This window comes from Neomonachus schauinslandi, chromosome 3 (genome assembly GCF_002201575.2).
Source record: "Neomonachus schauinslandi chromosome 3, ASM220157v2, whole genome shotgun sequence".
Lineage (NCBI taxonomy): Eukaryota > Metazoa > Chordata > Mammalia > Carnivora > Phocidae > Neomonachus > Neomonachus schauinslandi.
This window is the reverse complement of record NC_058405.1, coordinates 187,497,292-187,513,659: the sequence shown is the minus strand read 5'-3', so window position 1 is coordinate 187,513,659 and position 16,368 is coordinate 187,497,292. Positions and strand designations below refer to the sequence as shown.

General features: G+C 55.6%; 1 protein-coding gene across 1 annotated transcript in view; it reads right to left on the bottom strand.

Moving 5' to 3' along the window:
- Window positions 1-628: 628 nt before the first annotated feature.
- The window catches only part of SH3BP4 (SH3 domain binding protein 4), an 85,902-nt gene continuing 70,162 nt past the window's right edge, over window positions 629-16,368 (bottom strand). The window contains exons 4-6 of the mRNA XM_021678951.1: window positions 12,120-14,476; window positions 3,508-3,696; window positions 629-2,762 (exon numbers count right to left, since the gene is read on the bottom strand). Of these exons, the coding sequence (XP_021534626.1) occupies window positions 2,538-2,762; window positions 3,508-3,696; window positions 12,120-14,476 (2,771 nt within the window). The 3' untranslated portion in view covers window positions 629-2,537. The remainder of the gene's footprint in view (window positions 2,763-3,507; window positions 3,697-12,119; window positions 14,477-16,368) is intronic.

Below are 16,368 nucleotides of genomic sequence, written 5' to 3'. Positions count from 1 at the left end.
GTCATGGCAGTAGAAATGGTTGGGAGACTACAAGGTGCTGGGACCTGGTGACCACTGTAGGGAAGGTCCCAGGACCAAGCCTGGGCTTGGCTGCTGTACCAGGTGACACAGGGGGTGGGGGCTTGATGTGGCACCTGCCCCATGTGACATGACCTCATGACGGTCAAGTGAGGACCAAAGCGGGAATTTATTATGGACAAAACTGTCGTCTTCTTGGTAAATTGTGGTTTTTTTTGCAGCCAAATCCTTTTCCTGAATATTTGGTCCTCAAAAAACACCTGCAAACACCTAATTTTATATGCAAATGACTATTATTTTGAATATTAGTCAAATTACATCGATAAAGAACTGGAGATTTTTTTTCCTTTTTTTAAAATTTTTTTTATTTTAAGTAGACTCCATGCCCAGGGTGGAGCCCAACGTTGAGCCTGAACTCACAACTGTGAGATTAAGACCTGAGCTAAAATCAAGAGTTAGATGCCTAACCAACTGAGTCACCCAGGCGCCTTGAGAACTGGAGATTTTAACCGAGCTTCTTGGACCGGACTACAGAACATTCAGTAAAAAAATAAAAGTTATCTGCTAAACCAATGGTCACACTGTCATCTAGCGGTGGCTCTTGGGGGAGGGAGCCATTATTCACAGATGCTTTCACTAGGTTTTATTGTTTTATTTAAAGTTTGATTGGGTACAGAAAAACAGACACACACACTTAATAGGTTAAAATATCCAAATAAAATTTACTGCAACTTTTGTAGAATTTAATTTGTGCTACAAGACATGTTGCATAGGAAACTATTTAAAGCCCCTGAGGAAAAATATCCACGGTTTAAGGTGCAAGTGGTTTTGCTTCTTCTTTGGGGAGAAGGCGAGAGATGATCTCTGGAAAGAATGAAGGTGGAAATGAGAAGCGGAATTTAAGGTTATTTCATGGGATGAGTGGGGAATTGTGTGTCCTGCTTCTTGCAGCATAAAAAACATAGTGTTTTTCTGTGTGTGTGTGTTTTTTTTTTTTCTAGCCAGTTGGTCTTCAGGATCTGAATCAATAGATACATAAGAATGTTTCAGCCCAATAGGGATCAACCACTGATTACACTAGGTAATTAACATAACATGTTTCAAGACAGCAGATTTAGAGAACGCGTTCCAGGTATCCCACGGTCCAGGAATCCCCACATCACTTCATACAAGCAAGCTGCGTGTCCCGGCACATTCCCGGGGATCAACTCTCTTGATTTGCCAGACAATTCTCCCGCCCTGCCCCTTCCTCCCTCCCGAGCTGCCACCTCCGCAGTGCGATCCTGGAGCCCAGCACGCGGGCCCACACACAGCCACGCCGATCTACAATGGTAAGGTCCTCAACGCAACGCTCTGCCAAGTCCCTGACTTGAGGTGGGAAACATTTTCATTTTTGGAAAACGTTCATCCTGCTTGCATAATCTTTCTATCGTACACCAAAAAGATGGTGTCCCCTATGCGATTTCCTAGGCCCTGGGCGCCTAGCAGGAAGGGAGAGGGGTTGATTTCATACGGAATGAAGCGGGAGTTACCAGCCACAGCGGGCACCTCTGTGCACACGGTAGCACAGGGCACCCCTCCCCGCGCCCGGGGAGAAACAGGACAGTGGTGGCTGGAGGCTGCGGGAACCACCGCATGGCAAATGGCACTGTTCTCTGGAATGACCGACTGCACACAGGTGGGGGCCATGAAGAACGCCAGCTCCCAGCTGCCTTTTCATCTCAAGGGCACCTGCTTGCTCACGTAGGAGTTGACTTTGCCCACTAAAGCTCGAAGACGGTCCACATGTGCTGTCGCTGATCACTCACTGTAACACGAGGCAAAGGTACAGAAGAGAATGAAGTCGAGAGGGGACAGCAGGGGCTAGGACGCTCTCAGAAAGGATGGGCAAGAGCTGGACTCACCTACCGAAAAACCACATTCCTATTTGATTTATCCTTTTCACAATCAGAGAGCAAAAGAGGTCCAACACTTGAACAAGCGTCTCTCCACGCACTAAGTGTTGAAATGCCAAGTGTGGCTGGGAATCGCAAATGCCCCCAGTGACCTTTAAATACATATATACATCTGTAACATAATTTAAAAAGGTCTCTTAGAACATAAAAACCTCAAAGCATCCTCCCCTATTAAGGTGTGGTTTTTTTGTGTGTGTGTGTTTTTAACCTTTACGGTCCATTAAAAAAAATGAGATACCACCTTTTTCATACGCCTGCCCCCCCCATACTTTAAAAAAAGTGATTTTAAATTTACATTTATACCTAACAAATAGAAAGCTATTTGATTGGCAACGACCTGCGGTAGAAATCCCCTTCAGGCCTCCCCCAACCCCCCCGTGATGGAGGAGGGTGGTGGAGCATTGTGTGTGCTTGGTCCTCGGGTGTGGGTCCGGCCCTCGAAGGACCCCGGACGTGTGTGAGCAGCGGCCCTTCCTCCCTCCCCGGTTCCACGTGGCGGCGCGGGCACCCGGGACCGATGGAGGGCGTGTGGCCCAGAGCAGTGGCAGCTGCCAGGGTACCCGCTCAAATCACAAAGTCGTCGTGGTCCATGGGACTGAAGGCGGCAGCTCTCAGAATGTCCAGGGAGTTCACCAGGATCAGGGTCCCCGTGAGGTGTTTCCAGCGCTTGGTGATGGGGTTTTTCATCTTGTCCAGGCCTATGTGTAGTTCCTGGATGACATCCCGGTAGCTGTCCCCGATCTGGTGGCTCCAGGTTAATAAAAAGTCATAGGCGGGTTTCCACATGGCCTGCATGGTGGAGTCGCCCAAAATAAAAGGGGGGGGGGTAGAGAAGATTAGGGACAGTAAGAGATTTGATCCTATTATTCGAGCCTATTAACTGCAGTCCCTTTGCTCATTATTTATGCTTCTCAGTGGAGAGCGAGACAAACCCGGAGAAACCGGTGGAATGGACTCTGTCCAGAGCCAGCACATTTCTGAGGGAAGAAGGTGTTTTGTGCAAGAGCAGGTAGCAGAGGTTGCCTGAGCAAACAGGAAGGACTGCTCTCCTTACAATCCCTACACCCCTGCAGCACTTTCTAGGTGGGCCATTTCTTTAGAAATTCGTTGCATTAATAAAGGACACCCTTATTCTGGGATTTCCTCCTTCCTATGTCTCCCAGGCCTGAACCAGCTTTCCGGAAGCTTAAAGCAACCTCCGCCAACCAGTGAGATTACAAAGAACCTCTGAGCAGGAACCCAGCCGGCTCTGGCCGAAGTTCCACGACATACCAGGTATTTAGCCAACACAGACCTGGCCAGAGGCCGAGCAGAAGTGGCCACAAAGGGCTCCGTTCATGCGCTGCTCCGTCTGATGGAAAGTCACTGAAGTTTGGGACGCGCAGCCAACAGTTCCGGGAAGGGGGAGACTCGCCCCACTCAGGGAGAGCCTACTGTGTGCTGGGCGCACGCTTTCTCATGTCAACTCACTCATCCCCATCCACACGCTGTCAAGTAGACAGCGCTGTGATGGAATCTCAGAGCCCAGGCTCACCTCGCTGTCCACGACCCCATTCCTGTCCCGGTGCGGAGACTCGTACGCGTCCATCTGCTGCTTGGACACCTTGGCGAGCTTCTCGGCCAGCTCCCTCCAGCGCTGCGCCACCTCGACCGCCGTGGTCAGGAGCACGAAGTCCTGGATGAGCCTGACCACCAGGCCCTGGCAGTCCATTTTCAGTAAGGCCTGAGGAGGAAGGAGCAGAGCACGAGGCAGTCAGAGGACAGGTCTGGTTTCACGTTGGAGTTTCATGCGGAGGCAACGCGCTCTTTACCCAGAAAGTTCTAAGGCCTAGGGAGTGCCCCCTGAACTCCAGCACAGCCGACACCACAGGATGGAGGGAAAGCAATGAGTTTTGCAGGGCGGACTGGGTTTGCCAGTGTTCTCTCCCCAAAGTCACGTCCACCTGGAAACTCTGAATGACTATATTCGGAAATAGGGTCTTTGCGGATGTTACTAGTTAAAACCAGGTCATCGTGGACTAGGGCAGCCCCTTGTCCAATGACTGGCTGTCTTTATAAGGACAGAGACAGAGACAGAGGGAAGAAACCCATGTCAGGATGGAGGCAGAGACGGGGTGAGGCAGCCACAAGGCAAGGAGTGCCAAGGACTGTCGGCGCAACCGGGAGCCAGAGGCAAGGACCAGACCGTCCCTCGGAGCTACAGGAGCAAGCTGCCTGCCAACACCTCCAGCAATGGCAGAGAACACGCCTCTGTTGTTCTGGGCCACCCCGTCCATGGAGCGTCGTCTCGGCAGCCCTGGATGCTGACCCACGGGGTGAGGGCGGATGCTGCCTGTTGGCCCTGTTCGCGCTCCCTTGGAGCTGCTGGACATAGTGATGCTTCGCTGAGATGGACCGGGCGCCCGGGGCTCAGGGGCCCGGACCAGGAGCTGGGCTGAGGTAAGGTGCTGTGGGCATCGGCCGGGCGCAGAGCTCCACAGGCAGAAGGACTCAGACGGGGGCTGAGGCGCACACTGACATCTGGGCTCTCAGGTTTTGGGGACAAGGTGAGGACCCCGTGCAGAGGATAAGGAGAATGGAGAGGCCCAAGGCTGAACCCCAAGAGCCCATCAGAACACTTTCTGGAATCAATGATTGCTCGCTTGCCAAAGCTGAAAAAACTTTCTAGTGTGTCTTCAGGACAGGAGTCACCAACTGTGGAGAGACTCAGGAGGAAAAGGAATGCCCACCACCCTGGGAAGGAAGGAGGCAAGGGGACCGAGCCCGGCCCAAATGCCCACCTGGCCCCGAGCCAGCAGGTGGCCACTTTGGGACTTGCTTCCCTCCTAGGAAAGGGGCCGGATCACGCAGGCTTCCAACATAAAGCTCAACAGTCCAGTGTATTCTGTGAGACCCCGGGCTGGGGTCCTAAAGGAACAAAATCAAACCAGCTAGCACAAACCAGCAGGCCCCCAGGTCTGCCCACCGTGAGATGCAAAAGGCTTGCCACCCAACTTTCATGATAGCTGCTGGGTGCACGTGGGCCTGGCACCGTCCATGAAGGCTCTGTCACCCAGCAGTCTCAGACTGCACCCCAACAGTGGGACAAGTGGGCCTCAGAGGCACCCTGGAGTCGGTTTCCCAGGCCCTCGGACAGGTGAGCCTAAGACCAGAGAGGCTAGAAGCAGAAAAAGTCACCTGGTGTTCTTTCTGTCCTTCTAAGCTCTATCCGAGCACCTGTTGTTGTCACTCCAAGACTCCAAGAGCACGTGCTAAAAAACCCCACCCCACCAGCCCCTTCCTGACTGAGCCAAACACGCAGCTCCTTGTGAGAACTCTGTCCACTATTCCGTGAAGATGGTGGGTGGCCTTGGCTGCGTGCAGTTATGGTCTGCTGGGTCCCTTACTGAGACTGAGTATCCTCACCTATAGTCCATGTTTATACTGGGGAAGCTTAACAAGATGGAGGAATTGTGGCTTTTTTGGCAATTTGCTGAATGCATTAGCTGGACGCCCCAGCAGGTCAATTTCTGCAATTTGCAACAGGGGTGATGGGTCAATCTGGTTCTGTCCCGGGTCCGAGGATTGGCAGCTAGCTGGAACTACGGTTAGCCGGAAGGGAGCTTGAGGATCCCGTGGTCCTGTTCTGGTTTGTTTTGTTGTGTTTTGGAATAAGCTACTACGATTGAGCACTTACTGTGAGCCGGGCATGGGCTCATCCACTCCTCAGAACCCCCGCGAGGAAGGTGCCGAGCTCACCCCAGTTTGCAGATTAAGCCGAGAGAGTGATGGAGAAGCCCCCACACCTGCAGGCGGCCTGTCCAGGATCCCTCGAGATGACAGAGGTGCAGGCAAGCCTTTGCAAAAGTTCTGCAGGTACTCACTCCTCAACATCAGGGATGGAACCAAACCAAACAACCGATCTGGATTACGCAACATTTCAACTCTATGTATTTCAGAAAAGGGTCTGTTTTCACTTGAATTTTGATGCACTCAAGTGAAATTGTTTAAAAAAAATCAATGTTTAGTAGATCCGTCTTTCAGAAGATATAAATACACCTATGTCCCCATGTATGGCAGGGGGACATGTGATCCATTGGTTGAATTCTGGATTTAAATTTTCGTGGTGTGGTGGGGCTGAAGCCCCGAATGCGCTGCGGCTGGTGGAGTCCCCTGCTCCTCAGGGTGGACGGTCAGTCCCTCTGTGTCCCTGCTCAGCTTTTGCCCACAGCTTCCCAGCGCACACAGAGAGAACATTCCAGAGGCGGCCTCCTTTTCTAGGCAACAGAATGCGCCAGAATCATGCTTCTGATTGGGGTCACCCCCGGCAGGAGCGATGACAGCGGCTCTGTCCCCAGGGGCACTGGGCGAGGACCGGGGCTCCATCGCGAGGAGCACGGTGAACACCGGGACGGGGGCTCCTTCATTTACTAACTTCAGCTCTGCTCACACTTGGATCAGCCAGTACGGGTTTTAACGGTCACAGAGCAGCCACACCACCCAAGGGGCATTTAGGCATTTTTTTAAGGGCACATTTTGGGTGCCACCGGGTCCTGGCAGTAGACAGCTTCCTGTAGGAGGTTCCGGCTCCCTTCCCTGTAGCTTCCTCTTTAATTTTCGCACACACATTAACACCCACAGGTAATCCCAGAAAATCCCATTCGAAACGAGGCTGACTCTGGCAGCAGTCCCATGGAGGGAATGGGAATTTGAGCCAGGTGACCAAACCCGTTCGACACAGGGCTAGACAGGGAAGAGGTTTCGGCTCTGTCGCAAGCCCTGAATCGGCCGGTGTGGGGTGAAAGCAGCACCGATGGCCTATGAAGCGACGGGCACGGGCTCAGTCTGGTGTGACTTCACTGACAAAATCGGGCGGCCCCGAAGCCAGTCCACCAAGCCCTGGTTTTGGAGATATTCTTTTTTTTTTTTTTTAAGATTTTATTTATTTATTCATGAGAGACAGAGAGAGAGAGAGAGAGAAGCAGAGGGAGAAGCAGGCTCCCAAGGAGCAGGGAGCCCGATGCGGGACTCGATCCCAGGACCCTGGGATCATGACCTGAGCCGAAGGCAGACGCTTAACCGTCTGAGCCACCCAGGCGCCCAGGAGATATTCTTATAAGAGAAAAAACAATGCGGTATCATTTGGGGTTTGCTGTACATTAATCCCACCCATGCTTCTACTCTCAAGACGTGCAAACATCAGAAGGGCCATCCTCCCCCGTATGAGCTGCGGGTAGCAGAGCCTCCTGCTTTGGGGCTGCCCGGCAGGAACCCCAGGAGCTGCCCAAACGTGCAGTGGTTAGCTAACTGCCCCCTCTCTGGGGGGGATAAGGAGGCTTTTCTCCCGACTCTCAGAGAATCACTCCACATGGCCCTCTCCAACCCCCGCCCCTCCCCTGGAACCTCCCAGTTCGCCCCTCATTTCCATCAGCTTGGGGTTTATTCCACTCCTGCAAACAGCTGCCCTTCCCTTGATTTGTATTCTACAGTAACTTTCTCTTTCTCAGAGAACCTTCTCCAAAGAGCCTGCCCCGGACTCAAATGACCCCTGGTTGCCACGCTCTGAGCGCCGGCCTCGGCCCCTTCGGGGAGGCCCGCCCACGCCCCTGATGGTTCCCTCCCCGCCCCAGCTGACCCCCCGTCCCTCCCCACCATGAGGAGGGACCCTGCGTCTCGTGCCTGAGGGAATCCCGGCTATCAGGAATAACCTCTCATCGGGAAAGCACGTCGCTGAACCAAGATACCTCCTGCTGTTAGACAAACGGGTCCCTCGGGGTTCCGTCCGCCACCTTCCAAGCACATACTCCTGGGGGGCGGCCACCCAGATCCACTCCCATCTCCAGCTTGAGCCAAGCCCTCTCCTTCAGTGTTGTCATAGTTCCCGGTACAAATCACACGAGCTCGTGTTTGCCACCAAGTGCACCGGAAGACGCAGGAAAGAACTATGCCGCGCCAAGAGCGAAGCGCAGGCTCTGGTTTCTCCCCTTCGTGAAGAAAACAAGAGGCCCGACGGGGGACCCACGGTCGGCAAAAGGGAGGAGGGGTCTCCCGGGAGTCCGTCGCCACAGTAACAGCACCTGCACTCGCTTCCTGTCCCTTCCAGCTGTGCACCCCCCCAGTGACAAAACCATTTTCCATTCAGGACCCAACAAAACCTGGGATGAGCCAGGACAGCTGTGCAAACGCAAGCCCCCGAAGCTGTGAAGGTCCACACCACCGTGCACGCGGCAAGAGAACAGAGCCTGTCACCCATGACGCGGTGAGAGTGGCCGCAGGCCCCGGGGCCAGCCAGCCACCTGACGCCGACCTGCCAGGGGAGCGGGGAGAGAGCACGCGGCAGCCACAAACGGAAGGTCTGGCTGCAGAAGGTGCCCTTTCGCGTGGCTGCCAAGTGTGAGAATCAGATGGAGGCTAAGTGGCCAAGGGGATCTCTGCAAACCTGGAAGGGTGCTCCCCGCCGGCAGTCCTCGGATTTGGCCGCACCGCTGACCTCTGATAAAATGCAGTTGCCTGTTCATTTCCTTCACACCAGTCTGTCTAGCAATGAGTATCTAGAAAGTTAGGTCCTCCACCCCCAGCCGTCCTCCTGATGTTCCACAGGAATGACATTCAGAGTAGGGTACCCCACTGACGGCAGCTTCTGAGGGGCTCAGGGACTGTGGGGCATGGCAAGGGTCAGGGACACACCTGGATCCAGCTTGGCTCCCCTTCGCTTCCCCTAAAACTCTGTACCTCTCTGTGCCTACAGATCAAAGCACAGGTGTTATCTGGGCCAGGTGGCCCCACACGTACCAACTTCTTGGATCACCGCGGCCTCTGGTCTGCCCCCATCTCGGCTCTTCCGAACCCTGGCCCTTGCCCATGCTGAGGCTCCCCCCTGACAGCCCCCCACCCCCATCAAATGGGCGCCTGCACTTCCTTCCCGCATCAGTACCAGCCCCCACCCCCAGGCCTGCTCGCCTTTCCCCGGTCTACCCGGGGGCCCTTCTCTTCGGGGTTCACGGCAAGTATGCCCTGCACTCATGTTCACTCCGTGCCTTGCTCAAGTCAGGGGCCCGCGTTCTTGGGGAGCCCAGCAGCTGGCATCGCCCCCGAGCACATGGTAGGCAGCCCAGAAACAGCGAGTGAACTTCGAGTACGAACACTCGCTCCGGCTGCCCGCAGCCGCTCTTCCCTGCTCTGCGTCAGAAGCTCCGGTCCCATACCTTCCACTCAGTAATCCTTGAGTGCCCATTCCGACACCTCCCCGGCCTGCCCGCAAGTCCTACCGGCAAAGGAGGTCCCCGGGGGCTCCGTCCACCCTGGCTACTCGCCTCGGTCAGTGCCGATCATGCCCACTCCCTGTAGCAGCCCCGCATCGCCCCTCCCCTCCCCGCCGCGTTCGATCTGGCCTGGGGGGCGCGGTCGGTGGGGTGGCCGTCCTCTGCCAGGGACGGTCGCGGCTTCCACCGCAGGGCTAGGCGAGCCGGGGGCAGGAGGGGCATTCTCTGACGGTGGTCGCACACAGTCTGGGTGGGAAAGGGCAGGCAGGGGCACGCCGGGAAGCCCACGTGCTTGTTCAAGACGCCCCTCGAAGCAACGATGGAAGGAGGGGACGGAAACGGAGATCCAGAGCAGAAGCACAGTCTGACCGCAGGACACGGCATGCTTGCTTTCATTCCTCGGACGTCAGAGTGTTTCCGCTCCTTTCTCTCACGACGTTTAAATCCGATGAGGACAAGAGCAGGAAACACAAACGCCAGGCACCAAGGCCATCTGGGATTGGGGAAAGCATCATGCAGACAGTGATCTGGGCCGATGAAGGGCAGTGACCCCGAGCACCAGGCCGTGGGAAAGGTCTGAGGGCACGACCTGCGGACTGGCACCGAGGGACAGGAAGAGCCTCCCTCCCGAGTCCACGGGGCAGAGTTCCGGGCTGAGGGAGCAGCGCGGGCCAGGTCTGACCCCACTCCGATGGGAGGACTGAACAACTCTGTTCTCCCTTCCCATCTCCCTGCAAACCCACCATCCTAAAACTTTACCCCTTCAAGTGCGTTCACTGTTTCCAGACCAGGGAGTCCCATCTGATCAGAAAACTGTCATCACCACGCGAGGGGCCGAGACAGCTGCAGGGCGGGCGGACCCACCGAGGCTGCGGGAAGCCACCGCTCAGAGATTTGAGCATGGGGAGAAATGAAACCCAGCTTCCAGCGACCCCTGAAACACGCGGGGACAAATCAGCCTGTGGTTTCTAGAGATTTGGCCAACATTCTAATCTGCCCGCTCTCAGGATGGTGATGGATTTAGTCCAGGAACCGAGCAAGGGAAACCCTGCAAACCTCCGAGCAAACCTGCCTGGGGCTGGGAGAGACTCCCATCCCTCACGATAGGAACCCAGGGACGGCCCCCAAAACATGTGCTGTCAGAGAAGCCCCCTACGTGGAAGAGAAAGAGCCACCATTTAAGTCTGGAAAGACCTGAAAGGAAGTGAGGCAACGTGGGTAAGCAAACGGCCTCCTTAGTCATCACTCTTCCACAGTGAGGAAGGGCCACTCCCACTGTCCCATTTCTCTCCTCTACCCACTGGAGGTGAGGGTTTCTTAGGCTGTAATGAGGGAATCATCAATATTGTTTATGTTCCATGAAAGCACCCGATTTTATAATCCACAGCGAATCCCAGCTTGAGGCCCTGGAGAGGGCCCTGCGCCCCTGCCCACTGCACCGGGTCCATCCGAGGGGACACTAGGTCTTGCGGGCTTGCCACAGCTCAGGGGGTGCATCCACAGCCGCAGGGCCGGCGAGAGGAGGAGCATCCTGCAGGGAGGGGGTGGGGATGCTCCCCTGCTGCCTCTGCCCCTCCCCAGCCATGATAATCCAGCGTCCTCCCCACTGATGCTGCCATCACCAGGGCCCCCCCCCCCACCTCCTGGTTGCCAAGATTGCCCCTCTACTCGCCACTTCCGGTTCCCACCTCCTTCTCCTGGGCAACGTCGGGCCTCATTCTGCTGCATGCACCTGGCATTCTGTATTTCCAGGAGCCACTGGCAGGCTGCAATGCCTTCTTCCCGCAGTGGACTGCATCCCTTCTGGCTCCCGGCTCCCAGGGCAGCCGAGAGCTGCGTGTGCCACGGACGGACCTCAGCTGCACGCCCACGTCAACATGTGCACGCGCAGGTCGCGCATACCCGGCTCATCCGGTCCTAGAGGCGCTCTCCCCGCATGGCGGGTGCCGGGTAGAAGAGGGAAGAGTACAAGTGGCAGAAATTCTGGGGGTGCCGAGGCTCACCTCTTACAAAAGTCAGGAGGCAAAAAGGCTGTGTGGAGCCTGGTGGAGCAAGGAAGGAACGCCTATGACCAAATCACAAGGGTGTCCATAGGAAAAAGCCCAGGGATGTGTCCCTATCGGGAAGATGGGGAAGGGAACAGAGGTGGCTTCTGCCATAGACAGAACATCCACCAGAGGCAAGGCGGGACGCCAAGAGAAGAACATTATCAAGCTTCTCCAAGTCAGCTACTCCAAGACAGGCCACCGGAAGCACACGAACAGTTGGGAGAGGGTGGCAGAGCCCAGGCCGTGGGAGGCCATTCGGGGTCCAGCAAATGCTTTCCCCGTTGGCTAGCGGCCCGGGTGTATCCTATAGTGTGACACCGACCTCCCCCTTTCCGCCTCTCAGGATCGCCAATTCCCAGTCATGCTGGAGAAACAGAGGCTGTCCTCAACCCCTACTCACACACACAAAAGGGAGGCAGAGGAAGAAACATGGAGGCCTCGAGGAGAGGAAAACTCGTATCAAGGTAAAGCTAGACTTTGGGGCGGCAGTTCTGAAAAACGTCAGAGTCCTAGATCCTGGTGGGAACCTGATGAAACATGGATCTTCTCCCAAGAGATGAAAACAGGGGCAACTGGAATGCAAGTCTCGCTGTGCCCCCCACCCCCACCGGGCACTCGGGGATCCATCGGAGACCTCCGAGGAGCTCGCGAATCCAGCAGGAAGCCACCCGGACGGTGCTCTCCGTGGTGGATCTTGAGCTGTTTGGGGCTCCCGAAAGGCCCCGCACAAACACACCACCCTGTGCATCTCGGGGAGCGGAGATGTGCCCGGACGCCGGTCCGGTGATTCACCAGACGCACGCGCAGGGAGAGGCGGTGAGACCGGACTCGGCCCCAGGCCCCTGCTGAGCACTTACCATCATGAGCTCTTTCTGGAAGGATTTTCGGTCTTTGTTCTCCGTGTTGTTACAATCCTCCTTCAGCTTCTCCAGAACAGAGGCCACCCGCTCGGGCTCGCTGTCCAGCTCTGCCCGGCAGAAAAAGGTGAGCGGCAGATTCCCGTAGCCCAGGGCATCGGCGAAGGAGCGCCAGCTGCCGATGTTCTCCATGAGCAGGGTCCTGACGGAGGCGTAGATGTAGGTGAGGAACTTACACGGCCGCAGGATCTGCTCGAGCAGCACCGATGTGCTCAGCTCGGGCCCCGAGAGGAGGCTCGGCCTGGCCTTGCCCACCACCAGCACGTTCTTGGCGTGCACGAGGCCGACCTTGCCCTGGTGGTAGCCGATGTACCACTCCTTGGTCCACAGCTGCCCCTTGAGCCGGATCTTCTCCTCGCTGAGCAGAGCGATGGTGTCGCCCTTCTTGTACTCCAGCAGGTAGTGGTTTTTGCTCTGCCGCACCACGGTCTTGAGCAATTTGCCGAACTTGAGGCTGGCCACCGGGCGGTCCTGAAAAGTCGGGTACTTGGTGGTGGCAGCAAACGGGGACAAAATGATCTTCCCGACCTCGTTCTTCTTGAGGAACCGTCTTTGCCCGGACGGCTTGATGGTACTTTTAGGGGGCGGCTGGGGAGTCTGGACACAGAACTGGGTCAGGATGGCCTCCTGGTCGCCTCTCACCTGAACCCGCAGGGTGAAGTCGGACAGCTCGCTGGGGTTCTGGCAGGTGATGGGGAAGATGAGGCGGCTCACCTTGCCCAGCTTCATCTGGAACCCCCTCACCACTTTGGCCTGCTCACTGCCTCTGACCTCGTAGTTGGTCATGTTGGAAAACATGCAGACGTGGAGGTCCTGGGGCCTGGACAGGACGAACTGGTGCTTACCCCAGAGCTGCAGGGCCACTGGGGCGGGGCTGGGGGCCTGGCGGGTGACCTCGCTGACCAGTAGTGTCTTTGGGGCACAATCGTGCCCAAAAATGGTCACCACGGTCTTGAAGGACGGGTGAATGTGTTTGGGGCCGTAGAGCCCCACAGTGATCTTTTTATTGATGAAGTCCCACACCGTGGAAGGGTAGAGAATGTTCGGGCCGTGGGCAACGATGGCCAGGTACATACAGGGCTCCAGGTTGTCCAGCTGTACCTGGACCGTGTCCCCATAGCTGTAGGTGAGGGGGATGGGGACATAGGGCCCTTCCTTCAAGTCGCTCCTCAGGCACTGGAGGCCCACTGTGCTTTTGCTAAAAATGTCATTTTTCACCTCGGCTGACACTTTCATCTCCAAGATGATGTAGGTTTTCACCTCCAGGGTGCTCAGCTTCACCTCCAGCACTGGGCTGACGCTGCTGACCCGGTCACTGTTGAGCTCCAACGGGGGGTCCAGCAGCGCTTTCATGGAGATCTGCTGCGTCTCGCCAGGGGCCACGTGGCCTTCGGGCACGTGGATGCTGATGTTGGTGTCGGGCAGCTGCACGGCGCCCCCGGAACTGTCCAGCTTGCACGCGATGCTCGTCTCCACCGCCTGCGTCTGGCCCCAGCCGGGGCTCTGGCCCAGCAAGTCCAGATCGTGGCAAGAGCGGGCCAGCTTCCGGTGGCTCAGCCAGGCGGCGCGGAAGTCCTCCCGGCTCTGGAACTGCTCCGGGGCCGGGGATTTCAAGCCCGTGAAGAACCCCGATGAGTCGGGAGCGTCCGACTTGGCCTGGAGGACCGACAGCTCCGACAGGCTGTAGGAGCGCTTGCTCCTGAAGAACGGGTTGTCCCGCTTGCCCAGCACCTCCGCCTGGAGGCGGCTCGCGGCCGGCAGCTCGTCGAAGATGTTGCCGGTGCTGTTCATGGTGGCGGAGCTGGACTCCGTGAACAAAGACGCGCCTGTATCAAAAAGGAGCAGATCCACGGTACTTTTGGGAGTCAGCTCGTCCACGCTGGGCGTCACCGGCACGTTCCCGTTCAGAAATGGGTTTGTCTGGGCCCCGTTCCAGAAAGGGTTATTGCTGTAGGTTTTGCTGCATCCCTTGTCATCCGTCCACCGCCCGAGCAGGTCTAACTCCTTGGCCACCTCCTCTGGGCTGTCTGGGAGATTGTCGATCACCCCGCTGTCGCTCAGAGTGGAGTTCCGGTAGTTTAAGGGCTGCACGTAGGAGGAGGGGATGTAGCCCATCTCCGTGGTGTTGTGTGCGTACCACCACTCCCCGCCGGACGTGTCCAGGACGTAGAGGTGGTCCCCCTTGGAGAACTTCAGGGTGGTGAAGTTGGTAGGGCAGTAGTCCTTGATTGCGATCACTTCCTTTGCATTTCCAAAAGGTGTGGGATTGTCTACTAGCAAGGCACTGGGAGAAGGCACTGCACAAAACACAAAGAGACAGGAGGTGAGGGAGAGGCCCACGGGCGTGCAGAGCACTGAGCAGAGCGAGGGAGGAGGGCGCTCTTCGCGAGGTGCACAGGGCGCCAGGCAATTAGCAGAAACCAGCCGAAGCAAACTCTGGCTTCGCTCAGCAGGGCCAGCACGGCAGTCCTCTAACTCAGCACAGCGGGATCACTAAGATGCCGTCTCATTTTAAAATGTTTTTCATTTTTAAAGAATTTATTTTTAAGTCACCTCTACACCTAACGTGGGGCTCTAACCCCCAAACTCGAGATTGAGAGTCTCAAGGTCCACCGACTGAGCCAGCCAGGCGCCCCAAATACCGTCTCATTTTGACTGGCCCTCTCTTTACTGTACCTAACTTCCCAGAGCTGCCGCCGGGTAGAGGGACAAGCTGAGTGTGACTGACTCAGCCACAGTGACGTTCTGAGCAGAGTGACCCACCACCTGTAGCCAGGCACGGGCAATGAAGAGCTTCCAAAGCAGCTCTCAGTGTTTCTGAGCTGGTGCCCCGCTCTGCCCTCAACACAGAACACGCGAACGGGGTGGGGGAAGGTTCCCTTGACAAGCTGAACCCAGTCTTCACCAAAATAAGCCTTTTGAGGCTAGCCTCTTCCAGCCTCCTTTAAATGATCACTCAGGATGACGACTTGGAAACCGCCTCCCCCGCGTACCTTGAAAAGCAACGGTTTTATGTTTGGTGTCATTCACGTTATTTCTGAGCCAACGTTCAAGTCTGAAAAACCCCAACGCTTTAAACAGTGACTCGAGCTAATTTATGGTTCGTGGCGTTCAGCTACGTTACCCATGTAGACAGCAGTCGGAGAGGTCAAAGTCAGTCATCTCAACCAGGGGTGTGTGTTTTGAAAAGTAACGGATAATTAAATACCTAAGTGTTTTTTCTCCCTCTCATACACGACAAAGTATATCCAGAGGATGAAGAAAGTTCCTTTGGAGAGTAATAAGCCCCCACCCCAACTGTGCCTTGTTTCACAGAATTTGTAAATATTCTGAGGTCCGGTAACTAACAACTGTAAGAAAGGACCGTGTTTTTAGTGGGACTACCCCCACTTTGTCTCTAATACGTGATTAAGTCAGTACGCATTCTGTTCTATCAAACTGGCCCTGCCAGTTTCTTTTTCCATCTGCCAGTTTCTTTTTCCTTTGAAACGAAATAATGCAAATTGAATTATAGTTCCTTAGCATAGTCTCGGGAAATAAAGCAGGAAGTTTCTCTTTATTTCCATGAACCAGGTTAGAAGGATATGCTTGGCGGAAAGCTAACCTGGGCCGTGAAGGCTGTCACCTCCTACCTTCCGTGTGGGGTGTTGGGGGGTGGAATCTGGCCCTGGGTTCACTGGGCCTGGGCTGTGATCCAGGCCTTTAGAAGCCGTGTGGCCTCAGGAGTCTGAGAGTCTTTCCTCAGTGGGCTCTGCTGAAGATAAGGTTCTGATCGTGTCCTTAGCATAATGATGCTGAGCCCCGGGTAAGGACTCACAGAGGGTTATGTTAAAGTGGACATCTCCACCCCCCTCCTAATTTTATTTTCTCCATGGCACTTATCATTAACCGATATTCATATGTCCGTTTTGCTCACAGTGGTAATCCTGGAAGACAGCCTGTCACATAGCAGGTGTTCGACAAATATTCTTAGAATGAATGTTCGTTCACTACAGAGAGGCCATATCCATGTTATGGGGTCAAGGTGTTCTCCCTGGCTGTGCCCCAAAGAGGAATCATTTACAGTGAAGGGAGGGGAGTGAATAAAACAGCCAAGAAAAAGAGAATGCTTTTGAGGGAGAGGTGGGGTGTGGGGAGGGAGATGGGTCAGGCTGGGGTCAGGGGACAACAAGATCTTTCTCGCTTTGTT